The sequence below is a fragment of the Papilio polytes genome, unplaced genomic scaffold (assembly GCF_000836215.1).
Source record: "Papilio polytes unplaced genomic scaffold, Ppol_1.0 DF822511.1, whole genome shotgun sequence".
Lineage (NCBI taxonomy): Eukaryota > Metazoa > Arthropoda > Insecta > Lepidoptera > Papilionidae > Papilio > Papilio polytes.
The window spans coordinates 22,986-47,113 of NW_013526693.1; the positions used below are offsets into that span (position 1 = coordinate 22,986).

Below are 24,128 nucleotides of genomic sequence, written 5' to 3' on the forward strand. Positions count from 1 at the left end.
ACGCGAGTCACTCGGAATGTAAAAATTGAGTAACCAAAATTTTAAAACCAATAAAACAATGTTAATTTAACATAAAGAAATCTTTGTCGCGTTAACGTAAAAGTAACTTAAAAAATCTATACAAAATGTGTAAAAGTAGTATTTTCCTTTAAACTAAACCTGTCTACATAGTCAAGAAACCTCTTATATCAACTATTAGTTGAAAATTTATAGTGTACTACAAATAATTTCTAATCCATTTTAATTAATTCTAAAAAGTAATTTTCATGAGATCCAAATATGAACAGTTTTATTATGTTTAAATTGCTTTAAAATTAACTTAAATAAAGCTTAAATAAACTCTACAAAAGAACTGAAATAGTGTGTTTTTAAAAAAATAACAAATTTAACTGAAAATGCTGTAAGAATTTCTTATTCCGCTTGGTATAAACCAACAAAGTAGTTAAGAGTCACTCGTAATTCGAGTCAACTCGAGTCACTCGCAACTCGAGTTGTCAAAAATTTCACTCGAGTCCGAGTAAGATAAAAATGACTCGAGTCACTCGAGTAAAAAGCAACTCCCATCACTACAGCAGGTCCATCACATCACAGTCGCGTCGCCGCGCCGTACGGAGCGCTTGTCTGCGCTGCAGACTGTTAGGTTCATCTAACTTTACGTAAAGTTTAAGTTGAAGCAGTAGTTACCTACCTACATAGAATTTGCAATTAGTTCTAAATATTTTGTAGTAATTTATATAAACGGTGAAGTATTAATGTAGTGGTAAATATGATGTCAAACAACTGTTTTTATGTGTTTTAAAACATCACAACATGATTATCAAATACAGACAGTTTTTTATGTCCAAGTTTTGTTGTATTTGAAAAATTACTTTAGTAAAATGTTAATAGAAAAACATTATAAAGTTATGACTAAGCGTAAATGTTGTGTCGTAGGTAGCGGCTATGAATATCCTATAAAAAGGATAAATTGTTGTAAACAAGATTTTACTGTTAGTAAACAATACTGAGAGAAAAGTCGAAGGAAGCTGAAATGCGAGTACAGTAGCTACTTAGGGCGAGTTTGGACTACCAGTGGCGAGCGACAGTAGAGGCAGTAGAGGCAGTAGTCACGGTTAAACTAAACTGTTTCATACATTTCAATTGTAAATACTTAATTCAGCTTAAGTTAATGTTGTACATGGGTGAGCAGTGGGATGAGCGCTTCGCTTATACTAATATTATAAAAAGGAAAACTTTGTTTGCTTGATTGTAATGAATAGGCTCAAAAACGACTGGACCGTTTTATAAATTCCTTCACTATTTAAAGCTACAATATCCACCAGTAACAAAGGCTATATACTTTTCTCAGCTTACGTTGCGTAAACCGTTAGAGGTAAATAAAAATGACGTATGAAGGAATTGTAGATCTCAAAAAGTTTTACAGAAATGTCCGCCATAACATATATCTTTAACGGTTTCCTTACAATAAACTTTTGTTTACAAAATGAATTAAGAAACGCATGATATGTGTGTCGTTGTTTTTTTTGTTCCAATATTAATCCATATCCTAATAAATGCGTCTGTTATCAGGAGAATTTAATGTAGAATAAAATTGTCCTTTACAGTATTTAAATTGGACAAATAGTTAAGAAGATATTGCGAACACAAACAATAGGGGTAACCGAAAAATCAGCAAACTAACAGGCTAAGAAATCTGGAATCTTTCATCAGTAGATACGTTAATACGTAGATTACTACTAAGTTAATAGTTTTGGAAATAGGTTGTAAAAAGGGGCGAACGTAAGTTTTGAACATTCACATTTCACGCAGGCGAAGTCGCGGGCAATAGCTAGTAAATTTATAAGTAGGTACCGAAGATGAAAAACAAAATTGCGTTAAAATAAAAAAAAGTGAATTTGCACTTCAGAATGTGTAAATGTAAACGATTAAACGAGATGTAAAAGTTCACTTGTAGAGTGTACAAAATAAATCAATGGCAGTTGTACCATTTAGTGGACAGAGTGTCAGTGTAAGTGAGGCGGGGTGGTGCGAGTGGTGCGAGTGGTGCGAGTGGTGCGAGTGGGGCGGGCGCGGGGGCATGGTGCGAGGGCGCGCGCGGCGGCGGGCTCATGAGCGCGCGACTCGTGCTGAACGGGCTGACGGCGGAGCTCGGCGGAGCGCGCGCGGCGCCGCCTGCCTCGCCGGAGCCCTACCACGAGCTGGAGCTATACCGGCAACTGCTGGCGCTGCCGCGGCGCGCGCGCACGCCCGACCCGCCAGCGCCGTGCCCTGGTACGATCCTAGTCATTTCTTCATATGCATATGAACCCGAAACCCGTCTGTGTTATTATGTTGGCTCCTTTGATACATATCCAGACGGTGCGAGTTGCGTGGTCCGCTGCGGCTGCAACAAGTGGTGTAATAACTGTATCTTATGGGCAGATGCGCCAGCGCGGCGCTGTCGCACGCCGGCCGCGCGCCCGGCGCTCCCCGCACGCCCCGCACGCCCCGCACGCGCCCGCCAGCGAGCCGTGCGCCCCGCTAAGGTAAGCAGTAAGTAATTATTATTATTTAGTTACTGATCCAAATATTGTCTCGACATATTAATAAACATAACTCCCGACGCCGATTGGTTGAAAGATGAAACACAGGGTCTTGTTTTGAATGAGCACACTTCAGAGTCTTGTTATATCGCTGCAGGAGCCAGCAGCTACTTGTTCTAGGTGGCTCCTCCTGCATTCAGGAGTGTAAGAAAATACACATAACAAAATTTTCCATCAACACTCTGACTATCGGTCGGTGTTGGGGAGTCTAAAACTTTCCATAACTGTTAAATACTTCGAAAAGCCAAACATTGGATGATTTATGAAGTCAATTTGGAAAGCGACAGATTAGAAAGTTGAAAGCCGAGCTTACTCCGAGTTGCCGCAAGTTGCCGACAGTTGCCGACACCAGGTGATTGATGCAGAGCGAGAAGACCCCACGTGCATGATTTCATGTTATCTACTGAGCGACGGATGCGCGATCTTTTTTTGCAGTCGCTTGTTTATAATCACTGGCACCAACGTTACTCCAATATTAAACGTTTAGTAGAAACTGGCCCTGATGTAACATATCAGAGCAGCTTTCACTAAGTTCGCATTCCTTACATCTTGTTTGTTCATGAAAAGCTCGTAAAATAGTTGAACTGGTATAAAAACTTCAGTGAATTATGAAAACTGCTGAATTTTATTAACTAAACTTCTGATTGGTAGAAACTTTTGCTCGATCTGTACTGTCCTTATCGCCTGGAACAATATGTTTCGATCACAACACGACGAGAGTGAAAATGACTGAATACTGCCACATTAACCTTTTAGTATTCACGTGAGAGCCGCGTGACGCTGCAGACGGCACACGGCGGGGAAAAGCGCTATGTCAAAATGCTATTTAAATTAGAGTTGGGCTGCGAAGTGTCGGCTCGGGCTCCGGCTCCGGCGCGTATGCAAATATCTTCTCCATTTCAATATCGATGTCTCGCGTAACATTGTGATGGTCGTTATTGAAATTGTTCGTCGCAGACACGAGCTGTGATAAACAAAAGTACAATAGCTTACAGGTACAACCTGCCACATACAAATTTCCACAAATCTTTGTCGAGTGATGTGCAAGTTGCTGTTTCATGTACTAAAGCCAGTCAGGTCTGGTCAACTGATAAATGATATCTAATCTTAATGAAAACGGTATATTATTGTCGGACGCGGCTGCACGTCGCCAAACTCTTCTTCAAATTACTTGAACAAAACGTAACGCCGCATTGACACACTTGGTGAGTCCGACAGTGTATTCGTGCCGCGTCGTTTCGCACCGTTTGGGAGCACTATGAGGGTATTTGCAAACGGGACTATTTCACGAGGCAATATATTCCTCGCAAGTTCCCGTGATGTTGAGTTATGAGCGACATTTTCCCTTTCTGGAACTTTTTTATTGTCCTCTTATTCGCTTCTCTTAAATTTTTATTATTTCTGAATTATAATTTTGTTTATCTGTTGGTTCATTCAAATATGATTTTGTCATGACGAATACTAATAGGTGCGACGTATGATTAATGAAAATAATTCAAATAAACAGCAGTAAATCCTAAAATCATCAGTAAAACTTAAGTTTCACTAAATTGTCATGCTTATGTTTTTCATATATTTGTTTAAATAATGTAAATACAAATGATGTTATTGTAATAAGTATAGATGTAATCGCCTGATTATTCACGCTTATCGTACTTTGGAGTAAATATAGGAATAACCAAGTAAATATTGGCAAATAGACACAGATCACTTAACTTTTAGGACTTTTACCACAATTAAGTACATAGTTAGGTTAATCTTAGGTTTATACCGGAGTGTGAGCTTTTACATTAACAAATTTCTCTATGATGTACCCCATCTAGTAGCATATAATGTAACGGCAGTGCTCGGCCGGCAGGGGGGAGGGGAGATAATCGGATTCCTTTTTAATTTCATCTGCGACTCGTTGCGGCGGCACTCGGTTTGTCTTCTCAGATATAATGCGATTTATGCATAAGTAAAGAGTACAGCACATTGTATTTTTTTTAGTTTGTTACTACATAAGTATACGAAGTGTCGAGTATTCGACTGCACCTGTCGTACATCGTTTACGTATGTAGCTTATGTATGTCCGCTCGTGCGCGCCATCTCGTGGAATTAAGAAGTACCCTCTATGTCCTCGCAGACTATGTTCTACATCTTTGCCAAATTTTATCGAGATCCGTTCAACAGTTTAGGCGGTAAACTCTAACATACACCAATCTACGCTCACACTTATATCATTAGTAAGATAAGCAGTAAGAAGTAAGATTAGGATATTGTAACCGCTCCCCCTCGCCCCGCGCCCCAATCCCCGCCCCGCACAGCCAGCAGAGACGCCGCTGAATATTTATAAGCGGCTGCGTGTTAATTGCCTCGTCTGCGGCATCCTGCGACCTGCGACCTGACTCCAGCTATCAGTACCTACTTTAGGGGACTCTCAGCACTTTAACGTAGTTACTTTTGCCTTCGTTTATAGTATTTACCTCGAAAACGTTAACAATAACATATTTTGCCGTTTCCTCAAATGCCAGCAACGCATTTGTAGTTTCTCTGATACTACGGATGTCCTAGATGACGTTGATCGCATCGATATGCCTGCAGCTAGTTGATAGAGTAGGTATTAAAAAAAATGCAGATAAAAAGCAGCTTTTTATAGACTTACTCTTACGTTACTTCTGACTCATTACAACCGCCGCACGCACAGGGCAGCTGACATCGGGCAGCCCTCACATTTGCGCTCAAAGCGGACCACAAGATCCACTTCACAGTGACACGACGCAAACGCCTCGTGAAAGGTTCAATAAATGCTTATTCCAGCGAACGTTAAGTGTCAGTTATTGGGTGTCTACGTGTTGCCTGTAGTGACGGCAGTTCATGTAACTATTATTTTTTTTATTACTCTGATATTGGAGTTTATTTTGTAAAACTAACGTCTGCATAATATTACGACTGCATTATGTTTTTGGGATGGACTCTTTGTTTTTTGGGGTAGTAGAATAAAAACGGTTTTGCTGGCAGTTAAACGGTTTAGTATAAATATGCAAAAAGTAAAAATAGGTAACGTGTTGTCGACGTATGGTTTAAGGGCGCGCGGGGGATGGAAGAGTGCTAAAAAAGTCCCCCCCGCGCGGCTTCTCCGCTGAGGTGCAGGAGCACTGAACAATTATCATCTGAGGCGTTATAACCACAGTTAGACTTCGATTTGGTCCAGTAGCTTCTTCTATTTGAAGAGATCGCGTCTTCTGCATCTGACATCACGAGTATTACGAGCTGCTCGCTGTCGTGTGTGTGCGCGAGAGCGGCGCGTGCTGCAGAGGGTGAGGGTGAACGAGGGCGAAGGCCAGAGCGAGGCGAGGCGAGGCGACGGCAGTGGCGCAGCTAATTGCAATGTTTCCGCGCCTCGCCCGCGACCTCCCTACCGAAAAATTGTGTGCTGATGAATCCCTCATAAGCACGTATATTATTTTTTTAGCAATTTCCTGTTCTCAAATTGTGCTGGAATTATTTCTCGTTCAGAAAATATATCTCAGAAAATTTATCTACTCGGAAACTAAGTTTAGGTAAGAAATAGACTGTTTAATTTATTTCGTAGAACAAATTATCCAACATCATATTGAATTTTTTTTCCGCAAAAATAGTTTTAACTGAATATTGATTCGAAATAGATGTTTCTAATTTCGAATCGATTGCCACGAATCAGTCAGGGGAAGCAATTACTTACGTAGATAGAACTACCATAAGGAGAAAGTTGCGTTATATAAGAAGAAATATGTCGTATTTGTGTATCCTGCATTACATAAGGTTACGTTCCGCAGTTTGAACGCATTTGTCCACATTCTGTCTGATATGAGCTATATAGGATAAAATTTAATTTGATCATATTAACAAAGTGCACAAATCGTTTGCGCGGCGTAGAGCGGCTACGGGCTGCTACGCGGCGGCTCCGAGCTCGACAAAGTGGCAGTGGCGGTGCGCTTTCAGTGCACAAGTCATCACACGGATCTCACATCGCGCTACAATTTTTTGGAAATCAAGTTGCACGTTTATTAATAACACACAAACGTAAACAGAGAACGTACGACTACTCAGTACAGTACAAAGCAGCTGAAAATAACTAAATTACCTATTTTCAGTCTTTTAATTTTACACAGTGGTAGAGTCGCGCCCGCTAGCAAAGGGCGCGCGTCGCTGAAAGTACTGCGACAAACAATGAAGCTTTCTCAACTTTTCTTCTTACTCACCTCACTACTATTTTACGTTTTTTTTTCTTTGACGTGGTGACGTTGTTTTTGTTAATGTTTTACGAGTGCTGTCTTTGTGACGTCACAAGTTCTATGTTTTCCGTACATGTAAATATTTTCCTAAATGTTGCTATTTCCTATGTGTTTTCACCCAGCCAGCTTACACTTAGGTAGGAGAATTTAAACCGTTTTCCCGGGATGAAGTGTGCGGTCGGCCGCCGGGCTCGGGCACATTCCTGACATAAGACACTTATATAATACGCCTATTGTTATAAACTTAATTATAGGAAGGTCCTTTTTATAGAATAGAAATGTAGTTAATAAAATGAATTGAATTGAATGCTAGAACGGAACGCGTAGTATCTAGTAAAATATCGTAGGAACAATCAGAAGAATATATTACAGTAAAAAGCGATCTGTATCGTCGTCTCATTTCCGGCGGCAAAGTGTCCGCGTGCCGCCGACGGCTTCGGCGCGCAATGGCGACGCTAAATCACTCGGAGATAAACTCCTTTCTAATAGAGTCAATTATTTATTTCTTTTTTTACTAAATAGAAATAGTTTTTTTGTATTATATTAATACGTAAAGGGTAGACTTTGTATCCATGCAAACTAACGAACGTAAAAAAAGTTCATTGATTACTAATTACGAGTATACTAATAAAACATAAACATGATTATTCTATGTTATAGAAACAACATTAGATATTTATGGGTGAAAAGGTCAGTTTATTTCATTACAAATATAACACTGCAAATATTAAATAGTCAAACTTATTATTTCTTGATCATATATGTTTAAAATTAACTATTTTGATTGAACCCAATATATTGAGACTGAAAAAGCTGTTGAAATATAAAGCCCAAACTTCGTGTCTTAATATGCTTTCCGGCATTACGGTCTTCTACTTTACTTTAGAGGATTCGTAAAGAGGTTACGAGCTGTTGCGGCGCCGGCGCGGACGTTTTGTTTTCCACAGTGAACCACAATACTCGCCGCCACGCCCGACGCCGCCACGCGACGAACTCTCGCCCTTTGCTTACTTGTTTCTGAAGCGTCTATGAAATGATTTGTTTTACTTGCTTTTCCTTACTTAATGGTTTAACACGGAGTCGTTATTTCGTTTTCTTGGGGAAGCATGTTAATGCCCCGCACCTTATTAATGTTCTTTGTATGATAATGAAAACATTAACCTTTTTTAATATATTGAAGTGAAATTCTTAATAGTTATATCAAATCAAAGCCTTCCACATTCGTGTGTCAAGAAGATGCTCTTTGCCTACCGCAGTTTACATTTGTTAAATGTTCTAAAGACCACTTGGTCCGCTTGTCTGACTTCACCCTCCGCCGATGTCGCCGGTGTCGGAATGTGGCCGCGCTCGCGCCGCACGCACTCGCACTGGCACCACTGGCTTAATATCCGGCTACGTCCCCTCCACATCGGTTATCGATTATCGTGAAATGTCCTATATAAATGAATGATCAAGATACTTGATATGCGTCGGAAATTAGAATTTCTGTTCGCGTTACACAGTTTCTAATTTATAAATATCGTTAAACGTGCTGTTATTACATTATGTTTCATATAAGTTCGTTACAAACTTGCTGAGTACCTACCTACCTACCCGTAGTATTTATATGTTGTAAAAAAAAATAAGGTAAACTAAAATATCGCCAGTGGTCACGAGCACATCTAACAGATTTGGATTTGTACAGTGGTAATTTATTAAGTGGCCAAATCATTGTTTAAGCAGTACATAGTGTAGTGTAGTATAGTGTTGTGTGGGTAGCGGGTGAGGGCTGGGAGCGACATCGGACAGCGGGGAGGAATTGTGTTTTTAATTTCCCCAAGGAGAGCGGAGATCGCCTATCGAGCCGCGATTATTCCGACCGTTTAGTAAGAAATATTGCTCGCGTACACTGTCTTATACTCAATAATAAATGTAAATTGTAAGTTAAAACATACATAACATTAGGCAAAGAACAAGGGCTCGGCGGCTTTGACCACCTGCCGCCAGCCGCTGCAATGATTACCTAACTAATTAAATTTCTTTAGACTCAATGAAGTTAATGACGAAGTGATCACATTACACATAACTACCATAAATTTTATCACTGATAAAAATACCGCATGATAGCATGTTACATAACTCTTCGGGACTTGGGGCGCGGCAATACCAGCGGCCAGCGGCGACGCCATGCGCCGCGCGGACACGTGTGCTGTAGTCTGTAGTCGCATCGCCCGCCCTAGGCCGCACGCCCCGCACGCCCCGCACGCCCCTCTACCGCTCGCGCCGACGAGCAATTGGCTCGATTACGTCGACGTGGCGCTATTAACTGACGACGAATTGTTATACAGAATAACACAATTTCAATTTAGATTCACTACTTAAACGTTACTATACTTTCAATTGTCAATTGTTATGGTACAAATGTAGAAAGCCGTACGTATAAATATCACTGCATATGTACCTTTGCTGACACCGACATCAAAGTAATAATAATTGTACAATACAGACATAACAGCTACAATAAGGGAGGTTTACTATTTTGAAGGAATTATTTCGTTACTTTTTAGTGTACTGTTTTTTTTGAGAATATTTTGTTTTTAAAACTACTTTTGGTAAGTTTCCAAAGAGATAAGAGCAAACAAACTGCTCTGAATGCTGCTCAGTCGCAACAACAAGGTCCGTGTGCCTTTCTGCAAACTTATAGAGAACCAAAAAAAAAAAGTTAAAAAGGGCACAATATGACATACAGCGGCGCCGGTGACTGACCTGCGGCGCGCGCGCATCCGCCTGTCGGACCGGTTCCCGCTCGCCACAAGCAGCAGACCGCAAGCCTGTCGCACGGCCGCCGTAAGCCCGCCGCAAGATCGTCGCAAAGATATTAATTATCAAAAATCAAAAGATAGTAAATTATTGCATGACGTAGCGGAGCTGCTTTATTTGAATAACGATAATTTTTTATATAATCATCTTACACACCTCTGTCTACGTCAGTTGATTCAGAAATGATTCAAATCAGGTAAGGACCTAAAGAAGTAAGATAAGATTATTTCGGGGCTCGAATTTATACAACAGGAATTATTTGAGATTGAGAGCTAAGTCTATTGTATTTAAGTCCCATCACTGTTCACTGTGGTAATTAAGATCGCGACGGGTGGTGAGGGGCGGGAAGGGCGACACGACATCGACGCGCCGCCAGCGGGAGATTGCAATGTCGCCGATGCCAGTGAGCGTTTACCAGACAATACGATGTGAATAATTAATGGGATCAATTACTTATGTAGATCACATCTCTGACTTTCATTATCGCCCAGAGCTGCTTCCGCCCCGCGCCGCCTGCGCGCCGCCTGCGCGCCGCCTGCGCGCCGCCTGCGCGCCGTGCTGCCGTATAATAAAGACGAAACTTTAGCGATGATGAGATCGCAGCAATCGTATTGAATCAATTAGTTTTATGCCATTGTTTATAGAACGATGCATTCAAAGAAATGTAAATAATAGAGAAGAAATATACTAATGTTATTTCACTTAAATGGAAGCACTTAAATATGAAGCAGAGTAGAATGTACCTCGTGCGTGTAATGTCCCCGGGGAACATTTGCAAGTCGTGAACAGCGCAATAAATCGCGGCGAGGATTTACTTGCCGAGCACATCACGACACAAACTTTGGGAGTAAATATTAAGGAAACGTGGAAAAACTGGGAAGCGACGCAGCTGCGCTCCCGACACGTGCCCTCGACACGTGCCGCGCGCCCGCCCACATAGCAGATAACCCCTCGTAAGGTAGCAGAGTCAGTACCTCAACCAAAAGGCTTTGATGACAAATTAAAAAAAAGTGTTTGTTTACGTTTTATTATAGTAGTATATGTATATTGTTTTATCTGTGGCATGGATGTCTCTGCTCCCGGCTCGGGTCGCGGCAATGCACCGATAACGTATCGCACTTGATCTGCACCCAAAACAAATTGATTAGCAGTCTTCGAGAAAATATAATATTAGTGATGGAAGAGTGTAGTGTAGAGAGCGACACACAAGGCGGGCCGCGCGCTGGCCAGCGTAAACTTGTCAGCTGTGTTCGTTAAAAATTGTTGAAACTACGAGAGTTCTTCAGCTGACCGCACCCCCTACTCTAGCAAACGTGTACAAAATTTACTTATTCGTTTATATAATACGTGGTAGACATATATCATTATAATTTAAATTCTATGAAATCACACTTAATCCTATTGGACTAAGTGTGATTTTCGGTGTACCACCACTTACTTTTGGTACACTGTAATTACGTGATTAGGAACTTACAGAAAGCCATGATATTAACCTAATCGCGATGCGGAATTCCCACGTTCTATGAGCGAGGTGGTTACAAGCAGCGGCGGCGGCGGCGGCGGCGGCGGGAGGGAGCCACGAAATTCTGTTTGTAACTTTGAAACAACAATGCAATACTTCTCACGTAGAATACTTACTACTGTTAATGAATACCAACTGATACTTCTGCTTTCAAAGGTGCCGTAAAATTGATTATGTCATTAATAATGTTTTGAGATATGTAAAGTGACATTAATTTGTTTTGGCCAATTGGTTACAATGTTTTATGATCAAGCTCACTGTATCGTGACCGACGTCAAGGAGAACAGATCGTCTTCCGAACAAAAAAATATGTAATTCATCCTTTTCTTTCAATTGTCTGTAATATTGCGAAACGTTTAGCTCCAGTGCTCGTGCAGCTCGACGCTTCTCTGTGACTGCTTATTTCTTGCTTCACTTCACTCAGATTGTTATCTTAAGTAGCTTCTTTCATATGTTTTTTTCTGTTTAAAAACGCTTTGTGAAGTATTGTGTTTAAATTTGATATGTGAATGTTCTTCCCGAATTGACTTGAACTTACTACAATGTTTAAAATACGATACGTTATGGAGCGCTACCCCGGCGCCGCCGCCGCCGCCGCCGCCGCCGTCGTCGTCCCTTCCGGACCTTTTGCACACATTAACATTTGTTAGAAACTGCTATTATGGAATTACCTGGCTTTAGTTGTTTCATTCGTTAGCTAATTACAGTTTAAATCCAACCCCCTCATATAACAGACAAAGTAATTGTTTATTCTAGGCATGTATATGTTGTGTAACATTTAACATATTTACTTAGCGAAATATATTTTATTTACGCCGATACTTCGAGAAGCTTTATGAGTTGTTAAACATTCTTTTACAAAAAGCAATTTCACATAATTATAATATATGTGAATTGTACTATAAATATAATAACGTGCGGTGCGGTGCGGTGCGGTGCGGTGCGGTGCGGTGCGGTGCGGTGCGGTGCGGTGCGGTGCGGTGCGGTGCGGTGCGGTGCGGGGCGTGTAGGACGGCCTGTGCTTATCGCACCAGCGACGGCAAGGCTGTGGAGCGAGGACGCTTGTTTTGGGTGACTGTAATATCAACCTTGCCGCCTTGCCATAAATTACATTTTTGTGCCAGCCATTTTTGGATTTAAACACTTGTTTGCAGTTTGTGGAGTGTTGTTTATCAGAAGTTGACGCCATTTACCGAGTAACGACTCGCTAAGTGGGTGCTTACAACTTAGAACTAAGTAGTTCAAGATTTCATAACTGGGCTTATAACGACATCGCTGTGTCGTTAGCAGACATCATGACAACTGCGTTCGTCGCTGGCAGCTTTACTGGTGTACAGCGCACGATTGTAATGTGCCGTCAAAATAAAATATAAAATAAAAATTACACATTTGAAATTAATATAAACATATCTTAAAGTCTTGATAAACTCGAGAAGCGTTTAGAATCTCCGCAAATTGCTCTCCGCTTGTAATATCAGTCCACGTAATTGACTTCAAAATGAATTGTATTCGTGAAAAGGGTCTCGCAATATTTTATCCAAATGCCTATTAGAGTTTTTCATTAGGTCGTGCGGAGCGGCTCTGGCTAAGATATGGGAATTTTACGTGAGTCAAATACCGATCAGCCAACAACTAAGTGCTTGCTGTGTGTCGACTACGAGCAACTGACTCGCTGACAGTTACCTCGTGTCGTGAGACAACTCCTTACAGAGTTAATTTCTATCTAAAGTGTGAACTAATTCAATTTACGAGAAGCAGATTTCACATACACTTGATCGTTTTACGACATTTCGTAAACATATAATATAGAAATATGAAATCAGATCGAAATTTTAAAATAAACATACAGACGAATTGAGTATTGACCTCCTTTTGGTAAGTCGGTCAATATCATGTATTTCAAACTAGTTTTTATTTATTTATTGCAATTAAATTATACATCTATATAAAGTAACAACAATAAGTACCCCTTCGGGCGTGTAATATAATGAGTACAAATGCAGCGAAACAAACTTTGGGAACAACAACATAATGCACCTAAAGCCATGTCATATTTGCAACTAAACACTTTATAACACAAAAACAACAGAACGCAACAAAAAAAAAATCTCATCAAGCACAATCTAGATTAACGCGATTGGACAAGGGTTACACCTTAGTTTTAATCCTTGTAGTTAAAGAAATCTTGAATTGAGTAGAAAGCTTGGTCTAGCAACCAGTTTTTTAGATTTATTTTAATATTCGTATAATTATACCGCCATCTAGCGCAAATCAAGTAAATATTACTGTCAGCTGAATTCACGGTCGGCTTCATTCCCTCGGGTCGATCATACAACATTTAGAAACCATCCTCGAGATGGCGTTGTTGCAAATTACGAAGTAGTCAACCACCCTCAAGATGGCGCTGTTACAGATTACGAAATAGGCTAATAAAATGAAGATCAACATTTTGTGGTAGATGGCGTTATTTTATACTAACTCTTTTGTTATTTGATGGCCCCTCTATGATATAGCTTTCATAGCGGTTATCTTAAATTTAATTTTTGATGAGTACTCGAGTAGAGCGAATATATTCAAAATACATAACCTGTCTTTAAATTTTAGTGCAATGAGTTACTTAAGATAAAGTAACTTAAAACTTAAATCAATAGACGAGATGGATGCGCCAATATCCATACTGTTTGATATCATGAACATTTGAGACTCAGTGTTATAAGAAGCTTGTTTCTGTATCGGATATTTCGAAATTGCTATTAAATGTTTAGGCGTGAATACGGAGATTTGCCTACAATTTTTATAACCCAGGTTTGTTTTGTACGCCACTTTATAAATGAATGTTTTCACCGACTCTATAATTTGTCGAGAAAAAGTGGTTGTTCATGTTTGGTCGATGATATCAATATTAGAAACACCTATGATTATTACTTAGGACTTTAGTTGATGTAATACTAATTGGATATCAATAACCGGAAGCCCTATGTAGCGGGTACGTTTTGCAATAGCGTTGGATTTCAACAATCGGCTCCGAGAGTGGCAGGAGGTGTAGCGGTGCAGACAGCAGGGGGGGGGGCGCAGGAGGGTGTAGATGGTCCCGCTGCGGTCAGTCGCCGTCCTACCGCTGCGGTTGCTTTTCTATGTCATCGTCGCACGGATTGTGTGACGCATTACTTTGCCTATGTGCCGCGTGCGCCGCGCACCTACATACCTAATCATTTAAATGTATGTAATTGTACAAAGGACGACGTGACGACTTCGCCATCCGTACATAATTAAGACACAGCACGAGCACTGTTTGCTAGAGATAACTTTTACGATCTGACACATACGACTTTACTTTTACATTTATCTACAAAACACCACGTTTCTGTAGGCGCAATTTGTGCCTACAAGGATCTATGAGGCTGGAGGTTTTTACTATAAGGAGTAATGTTGTGTGCGTAGTACCTGGGCTCGTGCGCAGTGCCGGCTGCGGACGGGCAGTGCGAAGCGGGCAGGCTGTGTGTTGCGGCCGGGCAGTGCGAGGCGGGCGGGGAGTGCCCGATGGCGCAAGGCCACGTCGTGTCTAAGCTATTGCACACTATGAAGGTATACAAAAATAAAACTAACTCTAAGTAAAATACTCAGTTTATCTTGCCAACTTTCCAGTCTAGTTTGCAGCAATCTAATTTAACTTAAAAAAACTAACTTAGTAAATTTCATGAATTATCCTAGGGACGAGGACAAAAATGACGATTGTCTGTTATAAACACATAAGGTCAAGCCTTAGCTCCTGTACCTATAGGCAGCATTTGGTCACTGCCTTGAGGTATATGTATTTAGCAAATAGTAACGCCTCAAGTGCAACGACACATTTCAGAGAACGCCTGTTTAAATAGTTTTTATGTACGCTTTATTATTGTCAACAAATGAAAATGCTCTGCCCGTGTTACTTGTGCTAAGACATGGTTACGCAAGCCGTTGACGCGGAGAGGGTCGCAGGGGGGCAGGGGTCGCCCGTGCTGTGGCGGGGGACGGAGGGGGGCATGATGTGGCGAGGGTCCGCACCCGCGGGACCTGTCCAACTCATTCAACGTGATGAGGAACATTCTCCTCGTTCAGGTGAAGGCTTTTCAAAACACATTACCTATCCGGACGTTCGTTTTTCCCTATAATTTTACGATCTTATGTTATTTTAGATAGATAACAGAAGTTTAAGATTTCAGCGTACTGATTCTATGGATACTTCTCTAAGTAACATTGTAAAAAAAAGTAGTTACAATGTAAAGGAACTACAATTTAAAATTAAATTTATAATAATGCTTTGATCCTAGTCGAGCACAATTAGTGTTGAAAAACTGCAAGACCTCGAGCGAGTCAGCGGCGCATGTAATTGCTCGAGGTGGTGCTCTGCTCGCAGCTGGCACTTCTGTCGCGGCACTTTACTCGCGGGACTTTGTTAGCGGCCATGCGCATTACAGTGTACTTTACCAGTTAATTGAGGCATTTTTTTCGAACTGGCATAAAAAAAAAAACATTTTTTATGAAGTCATGGTTATAAACAACATTAAACAACCAACATACACAATATCGTAACTTCCAACACACACAGTACGTGTGTATGATACATTTAAATGACGAAGCGCGATGTGCTGTACTTCTCAACTTCACAACACCAATGTACCCTTGTTAGACCGCTCCTTCCGTCGTCGAATTCAAACAGATCGCTGCTGCGGATCAAATGATTAAAATTAGGCAACAATTTTCGAAGCAGTCTCTTAACTATATGTTTTCCGTCACCAATGACACAGGAGAGAAAATTACCATCACAGTTGAGATGTACAAAGAGGACCAAAATGTGAAAAGAAACTATGCAGTTAATAGGACAATAATTAGTCGTTTTCTTAATAAAAAAAATAGCTTAGAGTTCAGTGGCTTGCGGGATGTGTGGGCAAGATTCGAGCAGGACGCGGGCAGGGAGCCGGCACGGTGTGGGCGGGGTGCGGGCGGGGTGCGGGCGAGCACTAACGCAGTTCCCCAGTGGCACCATTTAGAAACACTTTGCACCCTCGCGGCAAGGGTTACAAAGTGGTCTTCAATCTCTTCCAACGTAAAGGAAACTACTATACTCTTGAACTTTACATAAATGTATGGAGGTATGTATTATGTATTACAATATGTCAAGAAAAAAATGCGTCGTATATTTGAAATTAAATTAGCCACGTGCCTTCTAGTTACTTGTGTTTTTCTTTTATATCAAAGCTGAGGGACCGGCTCATAACGAGGGTAACGTCGGCTACAAGAGCGGAGATTATGAAATAGGCTCGCGGCTACTTCTAGTTCAATGTGCGGCGCGGGGGCGCGGGGGCGCGGGGGCTCGGGGCGGCTGGCAAGGGGCGCTGCACAGATTGCACTTTGAGCGCCACTTTTACCCGCGCCGCGACGTTTAAATAAAGTCTGCAGAGTGCGGAATTGAAAACGCGCCTTTTCACTTTTCTTTGTATTTCACTTTTGTTGGCAACAATCGCGCGAGACGAGTGCGGTGCGAGGCGGTGGCAGTGGCAGCGGCGGCGTGCTTTTAGGCGGTTGCGATCTGAACGTTGTAATCTGCATGAATGTCTGTATGTACAAAAGGTACCATGTACGATTACTTTACAAAAAGATGGGTATAAATGTTATCAAGTAGGAGCCGATAAAATAATAATTCAAAGTGCAATCCCTTACACGTTGTAAAAATTAATTTCAGTAAAAAATATTTTACATAGGGATATCTTACACTAAATTCGACTTTCAAATTTTGATACAACCGGGCTCATTACAACTGATTAATCAACCTATCTCTCGGAGAAAATCTGCTTCCTTTCTAAGTGTATTGTATACTTTAAATGGTTTGGGAACGATGTTACGTCAGAGGCGCGAGACAATCAGGAGATCGTGGCACAGTACACTAGACGTCGTGACCTTGACTGGCCGCAGCCAATTTAGGCGATGTGCCTTCTCCCCGCCGCCCCCCGCTCCCCGCCCGCGGCGGCACTCGCGACAGCCCCCGGGGGACTCCGCAAGCCTAGATCCCACATTTGCTCCCTCATCTTGTTATCGGCAGGGCTATGAACGTGAAAACGGTTTTAGATATTCAGCGTTTTTATGCCGTTGACGATGTCGCCGCTCCGTCGACAATCACAATTGCTTACATTATATAAAACCAAATATGCGTACGTAAACTACATAGGTATACTTTAAAATGACACAAACTATGTCCAATATTTTTTAATTTATAAAAAATATCATTTTTTTTGGAGTTTCAGTATTTTACGAATTTTATGACGATTGCAAAGATTATAATTTACACAAAGTTGCCGATGTTATAACCTTTTCGAAAATTAATGAATGTGCCGCCTCTGCGAAATCCCTACTCTATGGCCATCTACAGGCATGTGCGAGGCGAGGCGCTCAATCTGCCGGCGACGGGGTTCAGTTCATTCCCGCACTCGTCTTGTCTTGTCTTGATTGTCGTTTAAATTACGCTTTTATTCGGAAGCCGCACGCAAATAGAGATGAGATTGAACGCGCGCGGGGAATTAAAGCTGGCGCGGCTCGCCGCGGCATCCGCGCACAGCCTGCGAGCCTGCGATACTCACTCTTACTCGGCTTTTGTCTTAATCGACCAATTACTCTTGCTGTAGAATCGTCAGATTGCCTTGGTGGCTCTTATTAAAGAGTTATTTAAGGTGTTTACGTCCTGTCGTTGTACAAGCCCATCAATGCGTCATATGTTATTTATTAATGAAGTACACACATACATAAAAGTCCACAGATACAACTTCGGCCCGCTCCGTGTCATGTGTGCGCAGGGTACAAACATAAAACTATTAATTTCTGTTCTGTTGACATAGCACACACAGGCGACAGTTTGATTATCTGTCTCCCCTTGTGTCCACACAACGCATGACGAAGTGCCGCCTTCGCGATCTGATGGCAATACGGACGAGGGCAGAGCTCATTGGTTTCACATGCTTGCTGGTGGTAACCGATTGCTAGCACTAACACCATGTTACATTGTTATACATGCGATCCGGGTTCAGGGGTTCTAACTTAATATTATAATTCAACAGGTTTGGATGGATAGATTTATAGATATAGACGATAGCACGTGACACTAAGTGAGATTATAACTAGTGCAAAATAACTAATACTCGTATGCTACTCAGATTTAGTTGTCTTAGTGAAAGTCCATTTGTGTGAGTTGTAGAGCTAGTTGTCATATTTTATTAAAATAATATTTTGTGTTGGCAGTTGGCACAGCTTACGAACAGAGGATTTAAATATGAACGAGCATTATTAAGAAAATAATATAATATGTAAAATATCTTTTTACCCCAAAAATATTGCGCTTAATATAACCTTTTGTTCAACGACCTCTGTACCGTTTGTTATAGATATTTATGTAAAGAATAAGAAAGGCTAGGCTGAGGTAATGAGATGTACAGAGTCCTCAGGTCACGTCACGTCACGTCACGTCTATGTGGCGTGCTCTGCGCAGCGTGAAATAGGACGTGACCTTGTACGTGTATGTGTTTATTAGCGCGGAGTAAAAGTTTGATTACATTTTTATGGCGCTCTTCTCCACCGAACAACCCCTACGCCAACCCGCGCCACCCTCTGCCCCACAGTGTAATTACGTCGCTCCATTCAGCGACACTCTACAATGTCGTAATGACAACCACAATTTAATTGTTGAAATTACGGAAACAGATTCCACGAGCCATGACTTGTCAAAGCCCGACAGCCGCGCGGCGCGCTAGTGGCAATGCACGGCCTCTTGTAGCCTCTCGCTACGTATATTTCGTAAGGATTACCGATTGTTGATTTTATTGGACGGCTTTATATATTTGTAATGTGTATATAAACTAAGATTGTTGCAATTATCTGAGTTAACAATAGTTAATGGCGTATACGCAGCATACCAATAAATTGTATTTTTGTAAAAGTGATTCTTTTCCCTGGTCTATTGAATCATTTATACGCATGTAAATTTAAAAAAACTTTCAAATTACGTTTAAGAAGTCAGATAATCTTTTTTTAAAACTTAACTATTTTGTAAAATAGCTTTACAAGTATGAGTACCTTTAAGAAGAGGTTTTATAAAGCAGGCAGAGACGATGGCATGTTTTAAAAAGTTAGTGGAAAACTTGGACAGTGAAGACAAAGTTTGGGAAAGGCTTAGGCTGATATCAGGTGATTTAATAAAGACCTCGGGGTGCGTTTTCCTGGCGTTTGCTTCATTGCTAGAGTTGAGCCGAGGTCGTCACTGACTGAGCGGAATGTTCTCTTCAACTAATATCTAGCTATTTTCTTGTTACTTCCAAAAATATATTACTTTCTAGTTTGTGGAGTCTGATGTTGTTTTTTTTTGCATTTTTTATTATATTAATACAGATTCCTATTAAATTAACTGTTAAGCATTGTGAAATTTTATTTTTTCAAAATCAATTCAATCTATGTGAAAGTGGACACTATCAGAATATTAATTAGTTATCTAAATTATTTCAGGGGGTAGATGATATAGTTACGATTTAATTGTTTATAGCAATATCCTGCGCAAATTCACAGCGCGGCTTCGATTGTGGCGTAGGACTTAATTAGAATCCGTTTTTCAGTCAACTTGTCTAGTCATTAACAAGTGACTTTATAAGACATACAAATCATTTCATGCAACCGAAATAATTAAAAAAATGATAGAAACATGTGTATTGTCTTAAAGATGAAGCCACTTTAAATAATGAATGTACACGCGAGGAATAGGTGCGTAAAGTAGAGCAGGTGTCACAGTTGTTGTGCTGAAAGGCGCGTGAGAGCCGGTCTCATTCAGCTTGGCTGAAAGAGGCCGCGGCGAGAACACTGCCAGGTTACGACATCTGACCCGTCTGCACAATGTTGTTCACTCTACTAATTATGACATATAAACCTTACCATACATTTTAACTAATATATTTCGGGAACTAAACACATTTTCCAGTATAAAAAGTGTATGTGCTATATAATCCGTTACAGTTACCGATAAAGCATTCAAGTAAACCTTTTTATTTATAGTTGACAATTAACAACATGATAAACTTGAAAGAAACCTAAGCTAATGTTTAGTTGTAGTATTCAAACGAGTGTACTCAGGCACGTATCTCGATACATCGTATCATAGCTTTCGTGTCTCAAAGTAATGTAATCATATCAAGGAGTTTTAATATACGAACGATAATCGGGTTTTAAGTCCCGCAATAACCTGGCTAACTTGAGGTCCAGTGAGGCGAGGCGCTGCTTAGGTAGCGAGCTTTCTGTAATGTGATACCTACAACTACGACACTTTGCCCACACTCGATTAATTAGCGGCGGCCGCGCGGGGCGGAGACGGACGCGGAGGTCACAAGTTAAAGCGATATACAAAGCTATCTTTGGAAAGAAAGAGATCTCAATAGTACAGACATATTCTTAATGGTTTACTAAGATGTTTAAATGTAAAGCTAAAAGTGAGAGAAATATGCAAGTAAAAAGTTATATAATGAAAATTCTGATAAAAATATCAAAGCTAACACAACGTTGTAATTTTTTTCTTACGAAAAGATTAACCTTCATTTAACTAATAAATCTGTAGGCTTTCAGCGTAGAGTAAAAAGCTTAAAAACTTTGTATTACAGAAATTTTTTACACAAACTGATGAAAACCTTAAATGAGACCTCAACACTTCGGCCAGGAAATATCCATGTAAAATATATTTCATTTTCACTGAATACTTTTTTAGTATCTAGCTGTTTTGTTATAGATCAGGTATATCGAATATTAGCAATACGGCATTGTCTCTGGGGATAGTTTATTTTAGATAAGAAAACAGTTTATAAAAAGGCTGGTGATTTAAAAAATGTCCTCTAAAGTAATTTTAACGAATGCTAAAACTTGAAAAGTGGTAACTTTAAAGTTTTTAATGTTATTCAAGTAAGTCGTAGGCAGGCTTAGTGTGGGCTGAAGCTTGCGGTAGATCTCACTTAGAGCACTCGGCTCGGCCGCGCGGTGGGCACTGCCAACTGCCCACTGCCAACTAAGTTTATTTTGATATACTCGCGTATTTAGTTGGTTCAATAGTAACTTAGTAAAATTCTCAAGTAAGGATGTATAGTATTTCGTTATTTCCACTTTTGGCTATTCTTATTTCGAGGGTCACACACACAATGCATTATTTGTTAAAAAACTTCCAAATTTGATAAAATAAAAGGGTAACTAACAGAAAAGATACAAAGTCAATGCAGTCCCAAACCGCAACCCTCTATCAGTGACGGAATGTCACGTGGTGCATATTGCACAAGACCACAGTATTATAATGTCATATCAGATACCAGTCCCTTACCTAAACCACTATCCGACAACATAAAAGTTTACTCCTTAATATTTTTAATCTAAAAAGTTTACTAAAAAGCTGAAAATTTTAATCTTTCAATAAGAAACCATTCCTGTCGCTCCCTTGTAAGTATAAAAGCTTTTAAAAGGGGTTGACGGGATCACAAGTCTACGCGGGCCTACGGCGTGCTAAGCGCTACGCCGGCAGTCAGGACTCGATCAGGGCGCAAGTCGCACGTCCCGCGCCACACGCCGCGCCGCGTTCTGCCGCTCCTGCTAACTTTACTCAAACTTACGAACTTCTCTCATGTTTATTTTTAACCAGCTGATGTCAACTAAGCAAATATAAACAAGTAAGTACAATTTTATAATTGTATGATATCTATAAACAAAAAGTTGAACGACTTGTTTCATTGATAAATTGTACAAATATTAAAAACTTAGTTTTTATATGTTAAGACCGTTGAATTAAGCTTATGTACATAGTAAATATGCAAATATCAATATCGCAGCTTGAATCTTAAACAACAACAAAAAATGGTTTTAGATTCAAGCTACGATGTGATTTTTATCTATATTTTCTTGTTAACTTTGAAAAAAACTGATTCAAATAAGTTTTCAAAATATTTAATTGGGACGGCAACTGAACTAGAGATGTACTCAATGGTGGAGGATTCAATACAAGATGACAGTTGTTACTGTTATCAAGGAAGGTAAACATAAATATCAATAATACATGTATGTATAAAAAAATTACGTTCGAGGTACGATGACGTTCTTGTGGAGTAACTTTTAGTAAATCTCGTACCAGCGGACTTAAAAATCAAAAACTCCCAAATTACAATAATATACCCGACGTCCGCACCACCTCTATTTTTGTCAAGATAAAGGTCATTTTGCGTGTTGCGTGGCTTGTGTCGACTGCCGTGCCGTGACACTGCTGCCTGTGAGCCACTCATTATGTAAGTTGTGTCAACGCGACGCGTCCTCGCACTCCAAACGCCTACCACATTAATAACATCTCCGCATAATTAAGAAAGTGTCAGCAATAGGAACAATTTTGTAGAGGCTTTTGTTAAAATCAAAAAGACATAACATTAGCGCTTTGGTTTCGCTAGTTTATGCGTAGATAATCCTTCAATGGTAATTTGAACATTTCTGTACCTAATTGTTTCACCTAGTCCAGTGATACGATGAATGAGTTGACATACTCATAACTTGCCAGACAGTAATGGATGGTAGTATGAACTAACAGAGACTATATTGTACTAATTAGAAGGCTGCAATAAACGTGCGTCCGTCCTACACAAACAATACCTATTGATGGCAGCCTTTGTCTTTTAAATAACAGTAATAAAAAACAAAAAATCAATTCAAAAGCAGGCGGTCACTATTATGTTCTGTTTCCATGAAGCGCGTAAATCCGGACAGCCGGAGACAAAGCCACAGCCGTCATCGGCATCGTTCAAAGTTATTGAAACATTAGCAGATGCTCTCTTATCGAAGACAACTTAATTGTTCTGACTTATTCAAGTTCAGATTGTCGTCGAGGTAATATCGATAGTATTAAAAAAGGAAACAATTCAGCTCTTGCAATGAAATTAAACGACACAAACTATAAACAAAGGCGATAATCACATACTAAAAGTGGTTCATCTATATGCAATCTATTGAACTCGCAGAGCGCCATAGAGATAAACGCAGCGTTTGTGTAAATACTTATATTGTTCTACTGTAGTCGAGTGCTGTCGATGATTCGCTTTGTTTTCATTGCAATTATGATGATACTGAATTTGTTCGAGTAACGGAAGTGGATATGGAGCCGACTAGAGTTTATTTCTTGTAGAGAGGTGAGTGTGAGAGCATAAGTACTTGAAGCTGTTCCCCTCCGAGTCGTCAGGCAGCTCGCGGTACAGGGTGTTACGTATTGATATTGTCTACCCTTGTCGTACTACTAACTGGAGTATAAATTCTGTACACCGTTATATTTATGTCCATTTGGGGAAGTAAAAATATAGATTTGATTATATTAGTTTATGTGCCGAGGGATCTTATGAACAGCTTTGTTTTCAGTGTTTAATTTTTGGTTGTTAAACACTTAGAAGCGAGCGGTGTTGTAGCAGCAGGCGGCAAGCGGCGGGCGATGGCAGGAGATGGCAGTGTGAGCGGAGGCTGCCATCTGCTGCCGTCGCCAATCGTAAAGTTGTATCGCGACTTCTCCGCTAACAGAAACACTAATGGACTCCCACTCTTCAAATTCTGTCTCAGGCAGAAGCGATTGGCGTTTTCTTATTGTGTTTTGATGTTTGTAGTTAGTAACACATATTAGGAAATATGAAATTTTAAACTATCTTTAGCGGAAAAGGTTTAATTTCTAATTTAACAGCAGCGCGAATCAACGATGTCGTGTTGTCAAGTTTATTATTACAAATATCTATAGAAAAAAAAAACTAGGAAATGTAAGTAATGATTCAAAGGGATTCTCAATCGTACAGGGCAAATGTAGTTATTTGATTCGAAAAGTTTTTAGAAAACCACTAGAGTGAAATCTCTGCAGCTCTTTGTGTCACCTCTAATTATGTAAACTTTTCAAAAATTTATTTGTAACAC

The 24,128-nt window shown here is 40.3% G+C and overlaps 1 protein-coding gene across 1 annotated transcript in view; it reads left to right on the forward strand.

The window, feature by feature from the left end:
- The first annotated feature begins 2,477 nt into the window (after window positions 1-2,477).
- LOC106106059 (transcription initiation factor TFIID subunit 4-like) overlaps window positions 2,478-24,128 on the forward strand; it is a 43,753-nt gene continuing 22,102 nt past the window's right edge. Inside the window, exons 1-2 of the mRNA XM_013286588.1 lie at window positions 2,478-2,525; window positions 14,601-14,744. Coding sequence (XP_013142042.1) covers window positions 14,700-14,744 — 45 coding nt within the window. The 5' untranslated portion in view covers window positions 2,478-2,525; window positions 14,601-14,699. The remainder of the gene's footprint in view (window positions 2,526-14,600; window positions 14,745-24,128) is intronic.